Below are 24311 nucleotides of genomic sequence, written 5' to 3'. Positions count from 1 at the left end.
ATGAGCTGTTAACCAGATATGAAGTTGAATTAGAAATGTTTGAACAGTACTATATGTAGATTCGTTCAACAAAACAATTTCGACAAACAAAAAGTATGTTTATGAGAAACCTAAAAACGCACACACAATACAACGCATCACCAAACTGCTGGCGAAATATAGTCATTCGGTAGTTTTTTGATTAAAGTCTGACGGAAATAATTGTTTGACAAATGTACAAGATGATTGCAATATATGCCTAAGATGTATAAGCGAGTCAGAAGATACCAAAAGGACATTCAAATTCATTCGATGACAAACTGGCAATGCCATTGCAAATCAATATAAAACTAGAGGCTCTAAAGGGCCTGTGTCGCTCACCTTGGTCTATGTGAATATTAAACAAAGGAAGCAGATGGATTCATGACAAAAATGTGTTTTGGTGATGGTGATGTGTTTGTACATCTTACTTTACTGAACATTCTAGCTGCTTACAATTATCTCTATCTATAATGAACTTGGCCTAGTAGTTTCAGTGGAAAATGTTAGTAAAAATTTACAAATTTTATGAAAATTGTTAAAATTGACTATTAAGGACAATAACTCCTTAGGGGGTCGATTGACCATTTCGTTCATGTTGACTTATTTGTAAATCTTACAATGCTGAACATTATTGCTGTTTACAGTTTATCTCTATTTATAATAGTATTCAAGATAATAACCAAAAACAGTAAAATTTACTTAAAATTACCAATTTATGGGCAGCAACCCAACAACGGGTTGTCCGATTCATCTGAAAATTTCAGGTTTTTGAGTTATAAGCCAAAAACTGCATTTTACCCCTATTTTCTATTTTTAGCCATGGCGGCCATCTTGGTTGGTTGGCCGGGTCACCGGATACATTTTTAAACTAGATACCCCAATGATGATTGTGGCCAAGTTTGGTCAAATTTGGCCAAGTAGTTTCAGAGGAGAATATTTTTGTAAAAGTTAACGACGACGGACGCAAAGTGATGGGAAAAGCTCAATTAGCCCTTTGGGCCAGGTGAGCTTAAAACGAAGAAAGATCAAATGACAAATAACAGTATACAAATCACTACTAGAAAACTAGACTGAAAAACACGAATCCCAAACATCAGCGGAGATCTCAGGTGCTCTGTGAAAGCAAATCCTACTCCACATGTGGCACCCTTCGTGTTGCTGTTGTACCCGTGTTTGTGACATTGTTACCTATTGTGTTTGTTTGTTTTGTTCCCATATTCTTGTCAATATAACGGAATTTGATGCAACTGTCATACAAATGAGACGTTTGTCTAGCTCATTTAACCCACCATTTTTCTTAAAATGTTCTGAAAGTTAGGAAAATGGCAGTTGTTTTCGAAGGAATGTTTCCAACTTCATCACTTAAACTCAAGAATCACGATAGAAAATGCAACAGCTTGAATATCATACCAACTGGGATGTATATACTCCACAAGCAGGCGCTATTGGAATTTTTCTAAATAGAAACGAAATCGAGCGGAAATCATCTTTTTTATTGTTAAGCTTTGCTCTCAACCGACTGTCATAGTCTATATCTAGATGTAAGTAAAGATATGTTGCAATCTTAACTGTTGTACCCTTTTTCAAGTTTGATGATTTGATAAAACTATGATATATTTCACCAAGGATTTGTATAGTAAGACAAGTACTATACAAATCCTTGATTTCACATGTTTAGAGGAACGTGGAGAAATGTATAAGGCTAGCTTCTTTTAATTCTTCCTAAAAAGCTACTTTATGAGGTATGCCTCATGTGAATCCAGGAAGAATTCAGTTAGTAACAATGGGAATGCCTATTGTTTGTTTGACAAAAAACACGTCTTTCAAACAACAAATATTTTGTTCATCAAGAACACAAGCTTCTTAATAAAAAAAAAAAGAGGCAGACAATACCAAAGGGATGAGATGAGAATAAACTGACCCAATCTCCGGCGCAGAGCTCACATCTGTTCCGTACTTACTTCGTATCACTACACTAAATATGACATTGTATTGTAGTGTACTAAGTATACGGAAAGGAAACGAGCGCTGTACGGAGATTGAAACTGACCATGCATGACAAAGAACTAAAGAACAAAAAGAAACTAAAACACAAACAAAATTATATTAAACACAGGATAGAATTCTAATGACTGAACAACATGAACGCCACCAAAATCTTGGATAACCTTAGATACTTGCAGAAGAGTAAGAAGAGAGTATTTTTTGTTTGTATTAGACTGCTTTTTTACAAAGTATGATTTGTCACTCCTTAAAACAACATTATATCTACGTAGGTAATTCTTTCATGTTAAGAATTCAATTTATATTTTACTTTGAAATAGGAAATACTTGTGTAAAGGATAGACAAATCAAAAGTGGTATAGTATTGAAAAAATACATAGATTGTATGTACTCTAATAGTGTTTTCATTTAATTCACAGTACAGAGAGCAGGGCTCAGCAGGCAGTTTCATATCAACTCAGAAGACTAGCTTGTTTTGCTAATCAAATTGATGTCAATAGTTTTGAGAGGTTTTGCAGCGCACTTGGAATACCTAGAAATATACTGCTGTTTGTAGGGGCACCAATGTTTTTTAGGTATCAATTAACATAAGGGAAGATCCACTTCTCCATCTCTGGTTGAAATTCCAAATGAATAGAGAAAAGAACTGATATAATTCAGCAATTCCTCTTTGCAAAGTGGAAAGGGATTTATATAAGTTGCAAAACTTGTTTCCCAATCCACTATAAATAAATATGTTTAAACTAATTCCTCTTTGGTAAGTGTCGTGGGGGTATATGTTAAGTTTCCAAGTGAATTGTCAGTACCTAATTCCTTTATCAGCGGCCTATGGAATGTGATTGACACAAAAATATGGAAGGAGGATAACAACATATTTGTCATGGTAGTTGGATAGTTGCTTAGGAACATTTTTTTCTTTAAATCATAGTCAATCAGTTTTATAATTGTAATTCATATCATTGACCACAATGACCATTCGGAAAGATCATCTGCATCTTCTTTTTCAGTTTGCCCATTGTCATGCATAATCCTCAACTGAATCGACCAGTATTTTAAATTTGTGTTTCCAATCGGAGGATAATACTTAGTGTTACTTGGAAAACTGTAAAATTTAACATGTTTATCAAACAATCTCAAATAACTTTTAGTTTAATCATCAATCACCTACAACTGGTATGCAGCCTCAATGTAGCACTTGCAACCAATATGGAGCTCACTCATTATCCTGGTGTGTCAGGAGACCATTGACTAAAGTTATTATTATCATGAAGTAATAAGTTGTAAAAGCAACAACTGAATATCTCAAAATCAGCAAAATGTGTAAGTTAATTTTTTTCCTGCAAGCTGCAACCTGGTAAGCTATCAAGTTTATAATCTTACTCAGGTTTAAGTTGCATCAAAAAGGGTTTATTCACAAATATTTGCTACTAGAAAACAAAAATTAATCAATCTTCATTCCAACTTATTTTTTCAAAAACATTATTAAATGTAAAACTTAATTATCTTCCTTTTGCATATTTAAATACATGAAATGAAAACCTAATATTTGAAAATTGTTTAAACTTCACTTCTTCCATACCAGGCAAAATAGAAACATGTCTACTTGAGTCAAAACTTTCTTACTTTGACATTTTTGACCAAGAAAGTACTTTTGACACTGATGGTGTCTTAAATTGATTTGTATTTATTAAAGTAAACAGGAAAAGAAGACTGACCACTGGCCAATAGTAAAGACAATAACTTATCATGTAATAAATGACAATATAACTCTACCTCAATACATTAAAGATAACATATTATTATATAAATTATTTATTGTATTTCATGATCATCTGGATGATAAAGTTCACTTAAAAGTCTGTACACATAGGATGGTGCATTTCCTCCACTGAAAAATCAATTAAAGTGTAGTAACTCAAATGTACAAGTAGAATTACATTAAAACAAATCAAATAAAAAAAAAGTTTAATATAGGTAGAACTTCAAATAAAAATGATGAGTTAGGATGTCAAATGTTTATACTTGTCACTATATGTTGATTGATTCCTTAGCAATATCCTCTTAACATGTCAATTGTCATCCCATTGTTATATGTAAATGTTATGTTGAGTTAGATCTGATTAGACACATTTCTAGTATCATTGAAAAGTATTCTTCATTCTATTTATTTTTTAAACTTGAGATATGTGTGTATTTTTTTTTCTTCAAAAGTTGCTGGTAAAGATACTTGGCTCATAATGTTGTACACCAGACATTGTACAACAAAAGTTACACTTCAATGTTTTTTTTAACTGCAAAGCAGACAACTGATAAATTCCTCATAACAAACACCATCCCTTTAACCATCATTGTTAACTATTGGTTTGATGTGTTTGGACTTTCGATTTTGTCATTTGATTAGGGACTTTTAGTTTTGAATTTTCCTCTGAGTTTTGTATTTTTGTTTTTTTTTACTTTTCAAAAGTAGGCATAAATCAAATGGTTCAGTACTTACATATTAGAAACAAACAGAGTTACTAATTCTGGTGGTACATAGTCAAACACAGGGTTGTGAACTTGAACTTTTGACAAGATTTCACCTTCAGAAAAGTTTAACACATCTTGTGGACTAACAAACTTGTTAAAGGCATCCTGTATAAAGAAATATAAAGACAGAGTTATTTTGCTTGATAATGCAGGATGATAATTACAACACTACCACTATTTATCAGTGTTGTATTTGCTGTATAAGCCTTAAATTTTCCTGAAAAGATTAAACATTTGGTAGTATATATTTGTGGTCTCTATGGATAGTTATCTCATTGGAAATTATAACACATCTCCTTATTTTTATATTTCTAAATGCAAAACCCTACACCTTACCTGATGAAAATAAAATATCACTAAAAATCCCCAAAATGTTCAAAAAATAAAACACATAAATGCAATCACATATTAACAAATATTTTAGTTTCTTTTCTAAACATATCACCCATACTTATATTTCAAATATAATACTAGTGTTTTCATGTTGATTGTTTTATATTCATTGATAAAATAGTGTTTGAATAAAGATAAGAATAAAATTACCTGATCATAGGAGCATAAAAACTGTGGTGATAACTTAAACATAGCTGCACATACTATAAGCTGAAAATAAAAACAAATGTGGAATAAGGAGATAAACTGGAATCAATAGGGACATTTTTGTTAGGGAAGATGGTTGTTTGAACAAGCAGGAATGTTTTATAAACTTATCAATTAGCCGAACACCTGAAAACCATTACTTCTTTTCAAAGTTGAATGTTTACAAATTATATATTTTAACCTCAAGAAGTCTGTTGGTTTAATTTTGTAAGGTTACTGTCTCCTTAACAGATATATCCACATATCAGTTTTATCACCAGTGTACACAAATTACAAAATTGTTCTAAATTAAATTCCTTGCATTTTCATTCATCTCTTAATATCTGTTTTATGTTGTCAATAAGGTCTTAAAAAAAATCCCATTTAGTTTCAGAAAAAAGTTTAACAGATATATTGGAAATGTGCCAATGATGGTGTATCATCAACTGTAATGTTGCCTTAAGCAAATCCCATGCAGTATTTAAAGAATATACATTCCCTTTCTGGTTGTTAGGAAAAACAGATCTGACTTAAGACAACATTATAACATAAATGAGCTGATTAAATTATCAAACTTACCGGTACAGAGTAATGTTTTGCTGCTAAAGCTATTGCATGACTTCCATTTATTGCCTTCAGTCTGTAAAATAATTTTAAATATGATTACTGTAACAAAACAATAAACTATATATGTGTTTCAACATGTTAAGCTCACTAACACTCTGTGTTCATTGTATTTAAACAGATCTATGTATTTAAACATCTGTAAACCGATGGGACATTACTCTTATTAATATTACTGCTAGGTTTAAGTTTACCATTTTTGTTAAGGTATTATAAGGTAACAGATTGTTTTAAAGGTAATTTGGTTTCTTCTAAATGTCTGTTTTTTTTTTTGTAAAACTATATACTATTACTTCAACTTAATTCTATGAAATAATAGTGACTCTATAAAATGGCATTCTATCTTTATAAAGCATAACAGTCACTCCAGGGTAGAGCAACAGGAGCGAGCCACTTTCACTGTAACAGGAGTATAATCACCCTAAAGGAACATTATTAGTCAAAACAAAATTGTCTTGATGCAAAAAGAGGTAGTTTTTCCTTAATCATAGATATTGTAGAGATGGTATAGAAATCAATGGGGATTTCATGATACATGAATATACTGTTTTTAAGGATTTTTTTGCTTATTTTGCTTTGAAGTCAAATGTACCACTAAACATAACCTTCTCAAGCTATTTTCAGAAACCAAAATTTAAAATATATGATAGTACAAATTTATGACTGTTGCAAAAACTTAACCCCTGTGGTAAAGTGAAATTGTAAGTATATACCGGTATATATTAAACTTGTTTTAACATGTCTCCTTTTAAACTTACCCTCCATTTGCCATAACAGTATGTGTTCCTATGATAACTTTGTTTACTCTTGACATAATAGCAAATACAGCAGCATCATTAATGACTGTAGTTTCTATTCCAGACTTTGCCAAACTCATTGCTAGTTCTTGACCCTGAAATGTAAAGCAATTTTAAACTACAAAGTTTAAATAGCATGTATGGCAAAGCTAGAATGTAAATAATATAACTAATATTTTTTGTTCTAATTTTTACTTTTAGGAACTTTGAGTAGAACTTCTACCTAAGTTTAAATGGGTTCATCATTGGCGAATCTTAATGAGGAAAATCTATGATTTTGTTTTTAAAATCAGTCTGATATAGCCCTTGGTTTTCACAACCCTTTATTAGATATTTTTATTGATTTTTTTCCCCCCATTTTTTTTTATATTTCTAAATATAGTGGTGGCCATGTTTGAATCTAATTTGCCTATAAACCAGAATTCTTCAAAAGAACTACGAAGGTAAAATTTAGTCCAGTTTGATAGCAATTAGTGAAAAAAACTTCTTTCTTTTTTTTCACCTTTGGTATACCTTTAGTACCAGCTCTATGACACAGCAGAATATTACTCTGAATCTGAAAATTGTAAATTGAATGCATATAAATTCAATATCTTTATGGTATACGATTTGCAAGGAACAAATTAATTAATTCAAATTCAACAGAATAGCACGATATAGGTGCCCAGGATGTAATTCATAATCTGCAAGAAAATGATATACACACATGATTATGTGATGGCATATACAAACTTATTTCCATTACCGGGATGCTGGGAATCTGGAGCCTTCTCAGGAAATTTTATGATCGGCAAACTTCAAATTTCACTAAGTAAATGTAAACAATAAACAAATAAATTGAACCAGAATCTGTTAATGTTTATGGTATAGGTAGAGGTGAAGCCAAAAATCTGGAGAAAAAAAAATCTTAATAACTTTCTTTCTTTTGATTTCTTAATACTGGCAGACACTTAAATTCATTTGATCTAAAGTTTGGAATCTATCGTACAACCAAATTCATTAGTTTGACATTTTGTTACGGTAGCATGAGCCATGAAGGTGTTTGCGTCACAAAGTTAAACTCCAAAAGAGGAAATAATTGAAAACTGGCAAATTCTTACAAATTTATGTCAAGAAAGTATCATTTTACTGATGCAGGTGTGTTACAATTATCACATAAAACTAGCAAAACTTGTTCATGGGTCATTAACATGTCTTGCTCTCATTTTATAATAAGGAGCTACGGCATGAATGCCGATGACACAACTATATGAGTGTCCAAATGATGATGCTTGTAAGAAATTATAGGTCACCATATACATTCTTGCTACATTAAAATCAAACCATACAAGATTACCAATCTGTATTGCTTACATTGTGACAATTCTTTTTTAATTGCAATGTATTGTCAATGCAGGAGTTTTCATGCTTTATAAGCTAGGGTAATTTTGATTATAATTTAAACATTACTTTGTAGATTTTAGTATTTCTTCTTTTTCTACAAAACCTAGTGGTTAGTTTGATCAATAAAAGACAGTATGTGTGAAAGAAGATATATTTCTTTGTGTATTTCCTAACTGACATACAACTATCATATAACTCTGCATAATGAATCTAGTATTCACACATACAAAAGTTAATAAAAGAAGACATTCAAAGACCTTTTAGGCTTTTATCAAAGAACAATTAGCAATGATTCACAGATATTCTGAACTTTATAAAAGTACCTTGAAAAAGTCTGGATTACACTGGAAGACATTATCTTACGACAATTAACACATACAAATTCTTTTACCAGACCTATTCACAGATATTCTGAACTTTAAAATTACCTTGAAAAAGTCTAGATTAGACTGGAAGACATTATTTTACTTCAATTAACACATACAAATCATTTTACCAGACCACCTCAAAAGACATTTGCAGGGAAATAAGCAATGATTAACAGAAAGCCTACAGATTGAAAATAGCAGTGAGAAAAAATCTGCACTTTCACACCTTTGAAGAATGAAGATGTTCAATAGTCTGCATAATTAATTTTTAATAAAAAAAAACGATAGGAGACTGATTACTGTAAATTCAGAAATTATTGCGAGGTTTTTATTATTGCGAAAAATGCGACAGAGTTGTAAACGCAATAATTCAAACTCGCATTTTGAAATATTTAATATGAATTTAACAAGATATATCTCAAAATCATAATGACTAATATCGCATTTTAGTCTAAAATGACAAAATCACAATAATAAATGCACACAATAATTTCTGAATTTACAGTACATGAATGCCTAAAAGACCTTTAAGAAAATGCAAGTCTTTCATGAAACATTGTTAAAATTGAAGAAAAAAGTTCTAACAGGAAAAATTCATCAACAATTAACACTTTCTATTAAAATTAATTCATATTATTATTTAATATTTTATTACAGTTATATACTGGCTGAAGTGAGGAAATATTACTGGAAATCAGTTCATTCAGTTCTTATATAAAATCTATTCCAAATAATTATAACGTGTCGTCTAGTAAGGCTATCTAAGATTTTTGCTGTGACACTTTTCTATATGACGTCATCATGCCAAAGTCAAATTTTTCAGCTGGAGTTCATTTTGCGTCACAAACTTTATTGAAAGGAAAGATATAATTGACATCTGGAAGATTCTTAAAAATGTATTTTATGGTTATAACAAGTAATTTAACTGACGCAGTTGTGTTTAGTTTTTCTATTAGCACATATATACATTTACCAGTGACTTAAAAGACCTTTAACTGAAGGACAATAAGCAATGATTCACAAAATGCCTACACTTTGAAAATATGTTCATTCCTTGAAAGACATTTAAACACATTGTCTGATGAGTTTTCTGTTAGTATTAATAAACAACTAACTTTACAATAATAAAGTAAAGACCTTGAGAGAAAAATTCATCAGCAATTATCACTTTCCAATCAAAATTAATTGAATCCATCATTCTAAATTAAACTATCACTTCCAATGAAATAATATACTAAATGAGAAGTTGAATTAATAATGGAAATATCATTGAAAGAGTTTCAATAGTTCTGATAACCAGCTGTACCATGAATGTAAAGTATGCCCTTACTATGACCATAATATAGACCTATAACTCCAGACCAACATATTTATAATAAGGAGACTGAAAACTTCAGAAATATCAACAAATTTTGTGTTTAACTAGCCTTGTGATATCAGGAATGATTTCAAGTGGAGAAATGTGGATTTCTCCGGCATCAAAGCTGCCATGATTTTGTTTTCGAATAAAATTATCTGAAAATCATGCTAAAAGGAATAGGTTTGATAAGGCCCTAAATTTGTTCTTATAATTAGCTTTAATTTTAAATCAGGATTTATTAACAAATAATACATTGAATTTTAGTCAAAACATTGGCTAGGTAAGACATATACCTTTTTGTTTAAAATTTATGTATAAGAGTTCTGGTCTCCACTTCTTTTAAATAGCACACAATCTGATTTTCCATGAAAATTAAAGGAAATAGGAAGATATCAATTGGAACCGGGTGCTCCGCAGGGTGCAGCTTTATATGACCTCAGAAGTTGAACCGTGAACAGTTGGGGCAAGTATGGACACAACATTCAAGCTTGATACAGCTCTGAATTTTGTTTGCGATCAAATTTTTCACAAAATATGAGTTTCTGACACAAAACAAATGTCAAGATCTTACAAATCTTTTTCGCAATATTGTGCAATGGAAGATTTCTTCTTTTAACTTTTCAAAAATTTATGGTATTAAACATTGTGGTACAATATCAGAACAATTGAAATACTAATACACAACTTTTTGTTCTGAAACTAGATAAATGCTGTGGGACCATAACCCCCAAAATCAATCCCAAACTTCCTTTTGTGGTTATAAACATTGTGTTAAAATTAATTGATTTCTTTTTACTTATTCAAAAGTTATTATCCGGAAACAATATGTCTTCGGACGACGATGACGATGCAGACGACAACGACGTGATACCAATAGCCTGTTGTCTAGAATTCCTTGCCCTAAATTTAGTAAAAATCCAGACGATGTCAAAATTTCATCAAAATCTCTACTTGACGCCTATATCCACTTTGGTTGAAAACATAAAAACTATACAAAAAAAAAAATGCACAAAAATAGTTATATTTCCATTCTTACATGTCTTCATTTACTTAAAACATTTTTTTATCATAAAACTATGAGCTTAATATTTGAGGTCGAATATGACTCTTCCCAATATTACTCCTTTATTTAAAATACCTCCAACAACATTAAAAAAAAAATAGATTCTAGCCATCCAGTGGTTGTTATTGGTTGTTGTCTGCCATACCTGTTTTGGTTGGTTGTTGTAACATAAAATAGACCTTTATTTTTGTATTTTGAAATATGTCAAATTTTGTCATACCAGGGCCTTTTAAAGCTTCCTATATTGTTCACATATTGCTCATTTTTAAAGGCTTTAAGGTATTCTGTAATTGATCATTCTTTGACCTTTGGTCTTTATGCATAGTTGTCCCATTGTCAATCCTACCACAACCCTTTATTTTTATAAAGACCTTTGACTCACATGATAAAATGGGGCACACTCTACAACCATCACTTGGAACTTTCTCTTCTTTGCTGCTTTCTGTAACAAGTGTAAAAGTATCAATCAATTATTGTCTTTCTTATGCCTTTTGAACCGCGGTATACTACTGTTTCCTTTACTCATGGTATTTTCATTATAAATCTTTTTTTCATAGGGCATAAGAAAGACTCAGCCTGTATCAGCTTCTTGGACAATCTTTTTTCCAGAAAGGATTGCAATACTAATACTTAACCCTAGATTGTAAAAAAATAAAGATTTATTTCCTGCTAGATTGTCATCGAGTTTGAAGGAAAAAAAAACAAACAATGTGATAACACAAGAGTGCACACGCTGAAATGTCTCGCCTTCCATACTAATCATTGATATTATGTTGATAGTCCTAGGTATAAAGCTAAGCTTTATTACAACTGTCACATAAACTTAACATTAACCAAGATAACTAAACAGACCAATGAACCTTGAAAATGAGGTCAAGGTCAGATGAAACATGCCAGGCAGACATGTACAGCTAACAATGCTTCTATACAACATATATAGTTGACCCATTACTTATAGTTTAAGAAAAATAGACCAAAACACAAAAACTTGACACTGTGCAATGAACCGTGAAAATGAGGTCACGGTCAAATAAAACCTGTGCAACTGACATAAAGATCATAAAATATTTCCATACACCAAATATAGTTGACCTATGGCATATAGTATTAGATAAAAAGCCCAAAACTCAAAAACTTCACTTTGACCACTGAACCATGAAAATAAGGTCAGGGTCACATGACATCTGCCCGCTAGACATGTACACCTTACAATCATTCCATACAACAAATATAGTAGACCTATTGTATATAGTATGAGAAAAACAGACCAAAACACAAAAATTTAACTATAACCACTGAACCATGAAAATGAGGTCAAGGTCAGATGACACCTGCCAGTTGGACATGTACACCTTACAGTCCTTCCATACACTGAATATACTAGCCCTATTGCTTATAGTATCTGAAATATGGACTTGACCACCAAAACTTAACCTTGTTCACTGATCCATGAAATGAGGTCAATGTCAAGTGAAAACTGTATGACAGACATGAGGACCTTGCAAGGTACGCACATATCAAATATAGTTATCCTTTTACTTATAATAAGAGAGAATTCAACATTACAAAAAATTTGAACTTTTTTTTCAAGTGGTCACTGAACCATGAAAATGAGGTCAAGGACATTGGACATGTGACTGACGGAAACTTTGTAACATGAAGCATCTATATACAAAGTATGAAGCATCCAGGTCTTCCACCTTTTAAAATATAAAGCTTTTAAGAAGTGAGCTAACACCGCCGTAGCTGCCGCCACCACCGCCGCCGCCAGATCACTATCCCTATGTCGAGCTTTCTGCAACAAAAGTTGCAGGCTCGACAAAAACCTCATCATAATTTTTTTGAACCATAACCATTTTATTTTTACTTTTTTCTATCTTTGATGTTATAATGTAAAAGAAGTTACCTCAATTTCAATGAATTTCATTTTAATCATTATGAATATAAAATGTCCTTTTATCTACATGTCAGAAAAAAATTGAGAATGGAAATGGGGAATGTGTCAAAGAGACAAAGAAAGATTTCAACAAATGGCATAATATTCTATATATAAACATTTTTTATCCACACAAGTTCCCCTTCCAATTACCTTTAGAAATGCCTCTACTGTTTTTGATTTTCCTGCTGTTAATATAACTTCATTTGAGTGTATATGTTCTAGGGCTTGTCCAGCTATGTTATCAGCACTGAAAAAACAACATCTTTATCAATCTCATCTCCAAAAATACAATTAAAGATGACATTTTTTTTTAAAATCTTTTTTTTGTGGTATGTTTGACAATTCCTGTGTTATCCCTTTTTATGTTTAATGATATATTTATTACTCTCTGTTTCACTAAGTAATAAATAAACCTAAGTATACTTTTTTTTACTGCAATACAAAAAGCTTTCACAAGAAAATATTTTATTTGAAAAGAAGAGTACATTGTCCTAACAAGAAACTGAGAAACAGTGATTCATTTTGATACTCTGTACTACTGATTGATACTTATATATATGAGTACTCATTGACATCCCTAATACATATATTTAAAAAAATCTTCAGGCCTTGATAATACAATTTGAAATCAATGATAAAGAGAAAAATATTAAACAAACCTATTTTCTAATTCAATCTTTAATTCATTAACAGCCTCTATCACAGTTGCCTGAAATTGAATAAAATAAACTGAATCAACCATGCTTATTATCATATTAATCTACATACAGCCTCATTTTTGCACCTGTCCCAAGTCAGGAGCCTCTGGCCTTTGCTAGTCATGTGTTATTTTTAATTTTAGTTTCTTGTGTACAATTTGGAGTTTCGTATGGCATTAATAATCACTGAAATAGTATATATATTTGTTTGGGGGCCAGCTGAAGGACGCCTCTGGGTGCGGGAATTTCTCCCTGCATTGAAGTCCTGTTGGTGACCTTCTGCTGTTGTTTGTTCTATGGTCCAGTTGTTGTCTCTTTGACACATTCCCCATTTCCATTCTTAATTTTATTGATAAACTTATAATTATTACCTATTATTAATTAACTACACTGTTATTGGACTTAATATGATGAAAACTGCCTATGCAATATAATGTGTAAACTGGGCCAATACAGAATAACTCGGCCAATATAGATTTTTTTCTGTATTGGCCGAGTTATTCTATATTGGCCGAGTTGACACAAGTGCAGGATTTCGGAACGTCTCTAGATTTTACATCGACAGTCACGATAAACACAAACTGAAAGTAAACAGTTGTTTTGAAGACGCAGTTGTCATTTAGTATAAATCTTAAACATGCTGAAATCAGGCGAAAGACGGTCACATTCATTTAAAAGGTATTTTGAAGGCAGACGATAGAACTATTTCAGGTTTGGGGAACGAGTAGATTATCACAAAGTTCATTTCTTGACGACCTCATAATTTCACGATTGTACACATCGATTTTAAATTAGTTTCTGCATAATGCAATGGCAGTACCTTTCCAATTACTATTTATGTGTTGCGTCTAAATTTAAGTTGTAACACTTTATAGTGACTGAAAAGGGTAGAAAAATTCATCAGATGAGAAAATACTGAAGACACCTGGCCCTGCATTTAATAAAAAGAAACAAACAGAGATTTGGATAGTTCCACTTCAAGGTAAAAATATTTATCTCTTTTGAAATGAAATTAAAAAAATATTGTAACACTGTAGTTAATTAATAAAGATATTATTACGTGTATTTCTGTATTGGCCTTGTTATTGGTCCTCGGCCAGCTGTATTGTCCTTCTATTATATTTACCATATGCATCAAATATACTAAAGCACTTATATTTATTACTGAGTGAATATAATATAGATGGTTTCCCCAATATCTTCAAATAGCATGTCCAGATTTGAAATAGCACTGCTACAGCGGGGGCATAAATATATCCAAACATTATACTAATAAAGGAAGGAAATATTGAAATACCTAGAATGATTATTGTGTAAAAATATATGTGCTAGAATACCTGTACTTTAAAAAAAAAAAAAAATTGGAGGATCAAGTTGAAGCCTATATAGTGAGCTTTAGATATCTTTTTTTTATTGAACTGATAATGTTTGGAGCTGTTCTCTTCACCTATGAACACCTTGTTTTGCAATGTTAATAATCTGGCAGTAGAATAAATTGACAAACATACCTTGAGATTTGGCACAGACTGACCATAGTCTTCTTTTTGTCCTTCTGCTGATAATAATTTCTGTATAAAAAAATCAATAATAGAAATATTATCCTCTTTAATGTAGACTAAATTTTGTGGATACTTCAGGAGTTAATCTTTTAATAAAGAGAATAATTATGATAAATATTTCAACTTACACAAGTCTGTCAGTTTAGCCTGTATAGACAATCATAAACATTTTTTCCCTTATATGTGATATGTCAATAATAATAATGAGTAACAAATATGTCATATACTCTCTCTAGATTAGAAATTAATGGATGACAAAAATCCAAAACTCATTTATGTTATTTCTCTTCACACTTGCATGTGACTTGTATTAGAGTTTTTGTAAAACTGTTGCATAAGTGATTGTTCGATGAACATTTATATAAATAATTTCAGTAACATAAATGATTTTGTTGAATGTTGAACACTCATATGTGTGAGTTTGCTTAACCCTTATAGAAGTGATTTTAGTATTAGTGATTTTTTTCACACTTATATTAGTGATTTTGTTCACACTTATATAAGTGATTTAAATGCTGAACACTTGTATAAGTGATTTCACTGCTGAACACTTATATAAGTGCTTACATTGAATACTTATATTAGTGATTTCTTCTACCACTTATATTAGTGATTTTGTTGAACATTTATACAAGTGAATTTACTGAACACTTGCATAAGTGATTACATTGAACATTTATATAAGTGATTACATTGAACACTTATATAAGTGATTACATTGAATTCTTATATAAGTGATTACATTGAACTCTTATATAAGTGATTACATTGAACACTTATATAAGTGATTACATTGAATACTTATATTATTGATTTTGTTGAAAATTTATATTAGTGATTTCTTCAACCACTTATGTTAGTAATTTGGCTGAACACTTATATTAGTGATTTTGTTGAACATTTATCTTTAAGTTAGTGATTTTGCTGAACATTTATACATGTACTAGAACACACCCGTGATTATGCGGGTCTGTGACTGAATTAAAGTATATTACAATATGTAAGCCTTATTTTATGCCTTGATTTTTAGTATTGGTTTTGTCATTTGATAAAGTCATGCTGATTATAAGATGCACAGTTTTCTCTGCTTTTAAAATCTCTCTGTTTGAACCTGTCAACCTGGAACTAATCAATTATTGGAAATATTAATTATTTGGAAAACAAAAGGGCCTGGAGTAATTTTGAATCAACAGCATTGTCTTATATTAGTTATAAATAAAGTTGAATTCTTTGATTGGCTGTTTAACGTCATGCCAGCTAACAAATTGGAAACTGTACCTTTACGCCTTATTTTTAAGTCTAGATTTTTAGTATTCTTATTGTCATCTTACTAAGTCATGCTGATTAAAATACAGTGATTAGGAAACAATGTCACAATGGTTCAATTTAGTACTGTCAACCCTGTGATTATGACCCGTGTATAGAGCAAATCTAAATACACTGTTTTGTGATGCGCCTGTCAGATGCGGAACGTACAGATAAGGTAATAGGTAACAAGTGAATATACTATTGGAATCGGTATCAGATTCGACCCAGTACTTGTTAATTATTGAAACAAAAGGGTCTGGAGTTGTGTAATTTCTAATCAACACCATTGTCCTATATTAGCTATATATAAAGTTGAAGTCTTTGATTTGTCATTGTTACCCCATGATGGCTTACAAATTGGACCTCGTTATTTTGGTATTATATACCAGGTGCTCCGCAGGGCGCAGCTTTATACAACCGCAGAGGTCAAACCCTGAACAGTTGGGCCAAGTGTGGACACAACCTTCAAGCTTGATACAGCTCTGAATTTGGATTGTGATGAAATTCTTGACATATAATGAGTTTCTGACACAAAACAAAGTCAAGATCTTACAAAGCTATTATGCAATATTGTGCAATTAAAGATTTCTTCCTCAAACTTTTCAAAAATTTGGAATTTGAGAAATTTAGGGGAAAAAATTGAAAACTACTAACCCCCTATTTGTTGCAATAAGTCCAAAACCTGACATTTCTTTATACATTATTTACAAGTAGAGTAAGAGAGGTAAATCCAAACATACCAAACATTGTATGCTAACTGTTTTTGAATTACCTCCCTTACACTGCTTTAAATTGTCTTAATTTTCCATTGACAAGAAAAACCTAGTTTCCCCCCTTTTTTGGCCCTAATTCCCCTTTTTTGCCCCCAATTCCAAAACATTTATAGCCATAACCCCCCAAAGCCATAACTAACCATCCCTTCATGGTATGGAGGGACCTATACACTTAAACACAAGTTATAGTTTGAAAACTTCAAATGCTTATTTTGGGCCCCCTTTTTGGCCCTTAATTCCTAAACTATTGGGATTATAACCCCAAAAATCAATCCTGACCTTCCTTTAGTGGTATTGAACCTTCTGGTAAAAATTTATAGAGATCCATTTCCTTAGTCTAAAATTATTGTCCGGAAAACCGGTTTTTCCCCTTTTTTTGGTCCCTAATTTCGCCCTTTTTAGCCCCCTTATTCCAAAATATTTTGAGCCATACCCCCAAAGCCATAACTAACCATCCCTTCATGGTATGGAAACTTGTGGTATAATTTCAGAGAGATTTATACACTTAAACACAAGTTATTGTTTGAAAACTACAAAAATGATTATTTTGGGACTATTAAGACCATAACCCCCAAATTCAATCCCAACCTTCCTTTAGTGGTATTAGACCTTCTGGTAAAAATTTGTAGAGATCCATTGCCTAAATCTAAAGTTATTGTCCGGAAATGCGTCTTCAGACAACAACATGATAACCATTATACTACGCAAAAATTTTTTTGCAGTCGTATAATTAGCATTTTGTTAATATATTTGTGTATTAGTACCCCATGATTATTAACAGATCTATAAGGAAGTAGAAATGTCTCACTGACCAAAGAGGGTAAATTATCAATTCATTTCATCAATATTACTTGTATTACTTACATGTAGAGATTCTTGTGGATCAGCTTCTTCAGAACCTTTTAAAGCACTGTCAATATAAAATAAAATTTCTTAACTTATAAAAAAACATAAAAATGGCAATTATTATAATTAATCAAAGAATATTTACCAAAACTAAAATCTTAGAACTCACTAAGAATAGCTGTTAGAAAATATGGAAGCGATCAAAGGCACACATCTGCCTGTGTCTCTCAATTCGTTAACAAAGTAGCCATCTGCTAATAGGAGCCTTTACATGTACATACTAGTTATTCCTTGTGTTGCCAGTCATTGTTGTACTTTTTTGTGTTTAACCTAGCTCCTATATATTTCAAGATAACAGACATTACTGCAAGAAACATTTAAGGCCATCATTTTCAGGAATAATGTCAGCAAAAGTTGACAGATTTTTTAAAATTTTCTGAGCAGATAGATCTTCTTATGCTGATCATTTTTGAATTTACACTTAAAATTTATGTGCTATAATTTTCAAGAAAAAAGCAAAAAACTATGAAAATAAGAAAAATAAATCATTTCAGGGGTAATCACTCCAAAACATTTGAACATATTTTTCTGAAAACTGCACTATTCTATTTACTCCGGGATGGCCATGCTTAATGTTAAACTTGGACAAAAATAAACAAATTCAAAGAAGAAAACCTACAGATGAAGCATACAAAAGTTTATGCCAATCTTTTGAGCAGTTTGAACTGTTTCAAGGAGAAGATTTTTAACAAAGGGTTGATGGACACAAAGTGATGGTAAAAGCTCATATGGCCCATGAAACAGGGGTGAGCCTTAAAAAAAGAAATTTTCACATTAAACTTTTAATTAATAATTCTTTTACTGACTATTGCATAACAATATCCAAACACATTTATTACACCAATGTCTACATGAATGTTCTCGCAGTAAAACTTCTGGAAATAGAAAAAGACAGCTGCTATCATTAAAATTTCAGCATTATAAGACAGATTAGATTCACATTAATGTAACATAAAGTAACAATTGATGCTGTAAAATATTACCTGGCATATTCTTCTCTAATGATTTTAAGAATTCTCCTGACCATGTTGCCCACAGCTGACTCTGATGGTTGAGCTGAAATCATCCTCTTCCCATGGGTAGTCACATTATCTAACAATTCTCTACAATACACAATAGTATACTATAAGCATGGCAAGTGCAATATGGGTTTCATGAAGTGCTCAGTTGTAACTTCATAGTAAGCCCTCATTTTAACAGCCTCTTATGTTATTCGGCAAAATATATATAAGAGTTAATCCATGATGCATACATGTACAAATGTATATAATCTAAGCTGTATGTTGTGCACTCACACTGTTATATTTATATATAGGTTTTATAATGAGGGAGAATTTGGATGTTTTATACTTATTGACTGGGTACATGTATGGGTGGAATAGCAAGTTTATTGTCTCCCAACTATTGCCCTGTATATGGTTACCTAGCTGTTGTCCATTTAGTCTGTTATATCACCCTGAGCAGCAGGGATATGTACTATTGTAAAATATCAGCTGCAAGTCACAATTTGAATTTTGTTGTCGAGTGAGGGCAGCTAACGAGATCAAAAAGCCTTCAAATTGTGTCAAGCAGCTGATATTTTTACAATATCAATATGCAAATAACCTAATAATCGATTTATCAGGCTGTATTTGCATCTTTTGGAAGTGTTTACTTGGTTCCACCAGCAACCAGAAGATTATTTGATAATGTCGGGTCAAACATTATGAAGTCGCTGATATGTCTGGGTCAAAGTTATTAAGACCAGGTCAACTATTTAACATCACAAAGCTGTGATATGCAATTTTATTTAGAGCTGAGCAAAATGATACATGTATAGACAGTGGGACGCCCGATAATGTTCTGTATATGCTTACCTAGCTGTTATCCATTTGGTCTGTGATATCACCCTGACCAGCAGGGATACTGTTCTGTATGCTACATTATAGGAACCTTCTACACTTCTGTAAAATAGAAATAAAGTTTGATTACTGTGTTTTTTTTACTTTCAATGTTCTGTGTCATACAGGAAGTCAGAACACATAGTTGTTGTTCTAATAGAAATGTAAAATTAGCTGTTAATATATTTTAACTGCATAGTGTTTAGTATGTGAGTTTTGCCATTTCAAAAAAAAAAAATTGTATAACAAACTGCAATTATCAGATTATCCTTTGTCACTGAGGGTTTGAAAACCTAAACTTAAACAATGCTGATACAACCCCAAGAGGTAGTGTTCCAATGATGGTTTGTGGAAAGAAAGTATTCCAGTAATCATTTGATGGTGCTGCAATTTGGAAGTTTCTGTCATAAATGTACTTGACAGTCGTAAAGGTAGCACCAGACAACATTCCTTTGTCACTGCATGGTGAGTATAATTTGCATCTTTAAGATTAAACATATTCCTTTAATTTATAGTGGATTGGGAAACATGTTATTACAACTTATATTAATCCCTTTCCACTTTGCTGGTGCAAGTGCTGCCTGCTCTTTTGCAAAATCTACCTAGCTATTTTTTACTTGCAAGAGATCTCTCTCTTAACACAGGTCAGCCATTAATTGCTGTCCCCTTCAGACAAACTATCATCGTTTCTCAAGACCATATGCGCAAATGGTGTCAAGAGAGAGTTGAATATACATGTAACCTAGTGTTCCCAAAACCAGACAACATCAATACCTTACAACATGGGAAATTTTTGTCAGCTTTAGATTGTTGGAAAGCAGTACAAGAGAAGTCACATGTTTTTGAAGATGCGCCACCTGGAAAAAAGTCAAACACCTGGTTCTTAGTTACCAATGTTGATAACATGAGTAGAAAGACAAATAACCGTCATTCCAAATATTATGATGAGTGTGGCATATGGGAATCTTCAAAAGGGAAGGTCTTCCACCAAGACTACTTATTATCAGACAATTTCCAGACCATATTTCTGAACTAGAGGCTCTATGTGCATATTAAAAAGGACACAGATGGATTCATGACAAAATTGTGTTTTGGTGATGTTGATGTGTTCGTAGATCTTATACTTTACTGAACATTCTTGCTACTTACAATTTCTCTATCTATAATAAACTTGGCCAAATAGTTACAAAGTAAAATAACAAAGTAAAATATTTTGTAAACATTTACAAAAATCTACCAAATTACTGAAAATTGTTAAAAATTGACTATAAAGGGCAATAACTCCTTAAAGGGTACACTGACCATTTTGGTCATGTGACTTATTTGTAGATCTTACTATGTTGAACATTATTGCTGTTAACAGTTTAACTCTATCTATAATAGTATTCAGGGTAATGAAAATTGTTAAAAATTGACTATAAAGGGCAATAACTCCTTCAGGGGTCAACTGACCATTTTGGTCATGTTGACTTATTTGTAGATCTTACTTTGCTGAACATTATTGCTGTTTACAGTTTATCTTTATCTATAATAAAAGAAGGACGAAAGATACCAAAGGGACATAATATTCAAGATAATAACCAACAACAGCAAAATTTCCTTAAAATTACCAATTCAGGGGCAGCAACCCAACAACCGGTTGTCCAATTCATTTAAAAATTTCTCGACAGATAGATGTTGACTTGATAAACAATCATACCCCATGTCAGATTTGCTCTAAATCCTTTGGTTTCAGAGTTATAAGCCAAAATCTACATTTTACCCCTATGTTCTATTTTTAGCCATGGCAGCCATCTCGGTTGGTTGGCTGGGTCACGCCACACATTTTTTAAACTAGATACCCCAATGATGATTGTGGCCAAGTTTGGTTTAATTTGGCCCAGTAGTTTCAGAGGAGAAAATTTTTGTAAAAGTCAACGACGCCGGACGTAAAGTGATGGGAAAAGCTCACTTGGCCCTTCGGGCCAGGTGAGCTAAAAATGACCAATATTGCACAAAAGTTAGACAGGATGGAAAGACATATTTGTACCTATAACGCCTCATCCAGATTCTACATTCATTGTTACTATGCACCAAATAGTACAAAACAATTCTTTTAAAAAACATGTCACATGGTTTAATTTGTCCTTTGCAAATGATTTGCCATCCATTGCAGTGTATGAATATTCCAGTACATACTCTTTAGAAAATGCAAAGAATTATGTAAGAACCCACCCAAAAACGTTAGAAAAAGTAGTTGACGAATGTGTATTAAAACTTCAAAGATAATATAGAGGTTTTCATACAGATGAAAAGAGACAATTCTTTACCAGAGATACCAGACAAATAAGAAATGCCAACTATCGGAATAAACTTAAAACACAGCCTGCTTGTGCCAATGTTGGAGATGAAATTCTTGCCGTTGTCGGGATGCTCCATACACATCCGTTTTTTACTACAAATTATCCACAACAAGAATCAAGTAACAGCAATAGTGTGTTACACAGAAAACCAAATAACAGATTTGAGACATTTCCTAGCACAAAGGTCTGAGCATCCTCTTAGGGTTGACAGAACTTTCAATCTCAGAAGCTTTTATGTATATACGTAACATCCATTGTTTACAAGAACCTGCGGGTAAATAGAAAAGAAACCAAAGACCATCCAATCTTTGCAGGACCAATGCTTCTACAAAAGGATGTGTCATACAAAACATACAGAGCCTTCTTTTCAAACATTTCTGCCACTCTGGAACTAGCCATTAATAATGTAAAACTTTGTCTCCATGAAAATATAGAGTTCGGCAGTGATGATGAAAAAGCGATGACAAGGCATAGAAAAGGCATTCCAAACCACCAAACGAAGATTGTGCACAAATCATTTAAAAGACAATGTACAACATTACCTTCAAGATCGTGTTGGTGTTAGCACCCAAGAAAGATAAACCATCATCAACACAATTTTTTGGAGATCACAGAATTACAAGTGCAGACGACACATTGCAATTTGCAAGGGCAGATTCAGAACTTAAGGACTTATGTGCAAACTATCCTTAGTTCCTGAAGTATTACGAACAAAGTTTTCAGCCAATAGTTCAAGAATTCGTCAATGCACTTAATAGACGTTTGGGCACCAAACAAATGTGGACGAACAACAATGCAGAATCCATGAACTGGGTGATGAAAGTGGCAGTCAACAGGAAGCCCCAACATGACCCAGATTTGGTTGATAAACTATTTGACATGGTGGAGTACTTCCAGTTCATTAATCTTCGGTCGGCCCTTCATCATTCTGGGGACTACATGCTTGTCAATTCAAACAAACAGTATACTATAGCTGATGCCATCTGGAAAACAAAATCAGATGAGGAAAAAGGAAAGCTCTTCACCAATTTCCTACAGGACAATAAGAAAAGAAAACATGAAAATATCATAACTTCCTCAGATGGACTTTATTCAGTTGTCAACAAGGCTAAGTCAATAGCCAGGAAACGTATGCAGAGAAAGAGACCAAGAACAGAAAGAGCCGAAAAAGACATTAATCACCTTGACCATGTATTTATTGAATTGAATTGTTTTGTTATTGATGTTATCAAATTAAAATTTTCATCTTAATTTTTATCTCTCTTTATTATTATTGAAAATATCTACACTTTAAAATTCTATGGTTTTCTCGATAATTGGTCTTACATTCATTTTTAGTATGGACCCAATTAAAGGCCAAGTCAATTGGGGGCGTAATGACAGTGAGTCGACACTAGATTGAAAATTTTAATTTATTTGAAGAATAAAAGTCATGTTATAGACATAATTAGCAATAACAACAACTCCAATGTCTGAATTGTTACTATTTAGGAATTCTGTGGTACATTTTTAGTGTTCTGTGGTAAAAAGATGCTCCCAAATATTAAGTCCCTGAAATTTCCTCCACTGAACAAACCAGGAACATATTAGTCCAAATAATTATGACGTCTGGCAAGGCTATTTTAATTTTTTTTCTGGGACACCTTACGACGTAGGAAGGCGTCGCAGAAAAAAAAAATTAAAACAGCCTTGCCAGACGTCATAATTATTTGGAGTAGGAACATATGTGTTTGTAGTTCAAAGCACTAACCACAACACCACAGTTCTCCTTTGCATCTTAATGCCTTTGCTCCATTTAAAGAGATTGAGCATCTCCGTTACACTTCAGTGATCATGCAGTTTGCTCATTTTTTAATATCTTAGTGGGTCCAAGGAGACTATTGTCATTGACGGTCCGATCGGTGTTCATAGATGGAGTTGACCTTTTATTAGACGGTCCGAGTTGTCTCGCACCTTGTCAGGCTTGTGGAATGCGGTATTTATTTTAGATTCTGATTAATATTTAAATGAATATTTTCGTTACCCTTGTTTCAATTCTCTTATAAAGTGTCCAATTCTTTCGTTTAAGTCTTCGATTTTTTCATCACCAGCAGGCATGTTTACATTTATGTCAGTTTGCATTCAACAGACCAAAACTCAAGAGACCTTCCGAATATAAAAACACAGAAGTATCCAATAGAA

General features: G+C 32.2%; 1 protein-coding gene across 1 annotated transcript; it reads right to left on the bottom strand.

The window, feature by feature from the left end:
• Positions 1-3821: 3821 nt before the first annotated feature.
• On the bottom strand, positions 3822-24303 carry LOC143046197 (translation initiation factor eIF2B subunit beta-like). Its single transcript, XM_076219240.1, has 13 exons — positions 24154-24303; positions 19765-19851; positions 18892-19011; positions 17867-17912; positions 14871-14930; positions 13324-13373; positions 12815-12911; positions 11108-11167; positions 6513-6646; positions 5710-5770; positions 5095-5154; positions 4520-4656; positions 3822-3913 (listed from the first exon to the last, which is right to left on the bottom strand). The coding sequence occupies exons 1-13, from the start codon at positions 24249-24251 to the stop codon at positions 3838-3840; spliced, it is 1086 nt and encodes a 361-aa protein (XP_076075355.1). The 5' UTR covers positions 24252-24303; the 3' UTR covers positions 3822-3837.
• Between the last annotated feature and the right edge of the window lie 8 nt (positions 24304-24311).

The sequence above is a fragment of the Mytilus galloprovincialis genome, chromosome 1 (genome assembly GCF_965363235.1).
Source record: "Mytilus galloprovincialis chromosome 1, xbMytGall1.hap1.1, whole genome shotgun sequence".
In the NCBI taxonomy this organism is placed as follows: domain Eukaryota; kingdom Metazoa; phylum Mollusca; class Bivalvia; order Mytilida; family Mytilidae; genus Mytilus; species Mytilus galloprovincialis.
This window is presented reverse-complemented; position numbering and strand designations above follow the sequence as displayed.

Excerpts from the sequence above, each read along its gene's own strand:
- LOC143046197 (XM_076219240.1), bottom strand. The coding sequence starts at position 24,251 with ATGCAAACTGACATAAATGTAAACATGCCTGCTGGTGATGAAAAAATC. Across the intron at positions 5,771-6,512 it reads ACTGTTATGGCAAATGGAGG|ACTGAAGGCAATAAATGGAA; the intron begins GTAAGTTTAAAA and ends ATTATTTTACAG. Across the intron at positions 4,657-5,094 it reads TTTTATGCTCCTATGATCAG|GATGCCTTTAACAAGTTTGT; the intron begins GTAATTTTATTC and ends TTCTTTATACAG.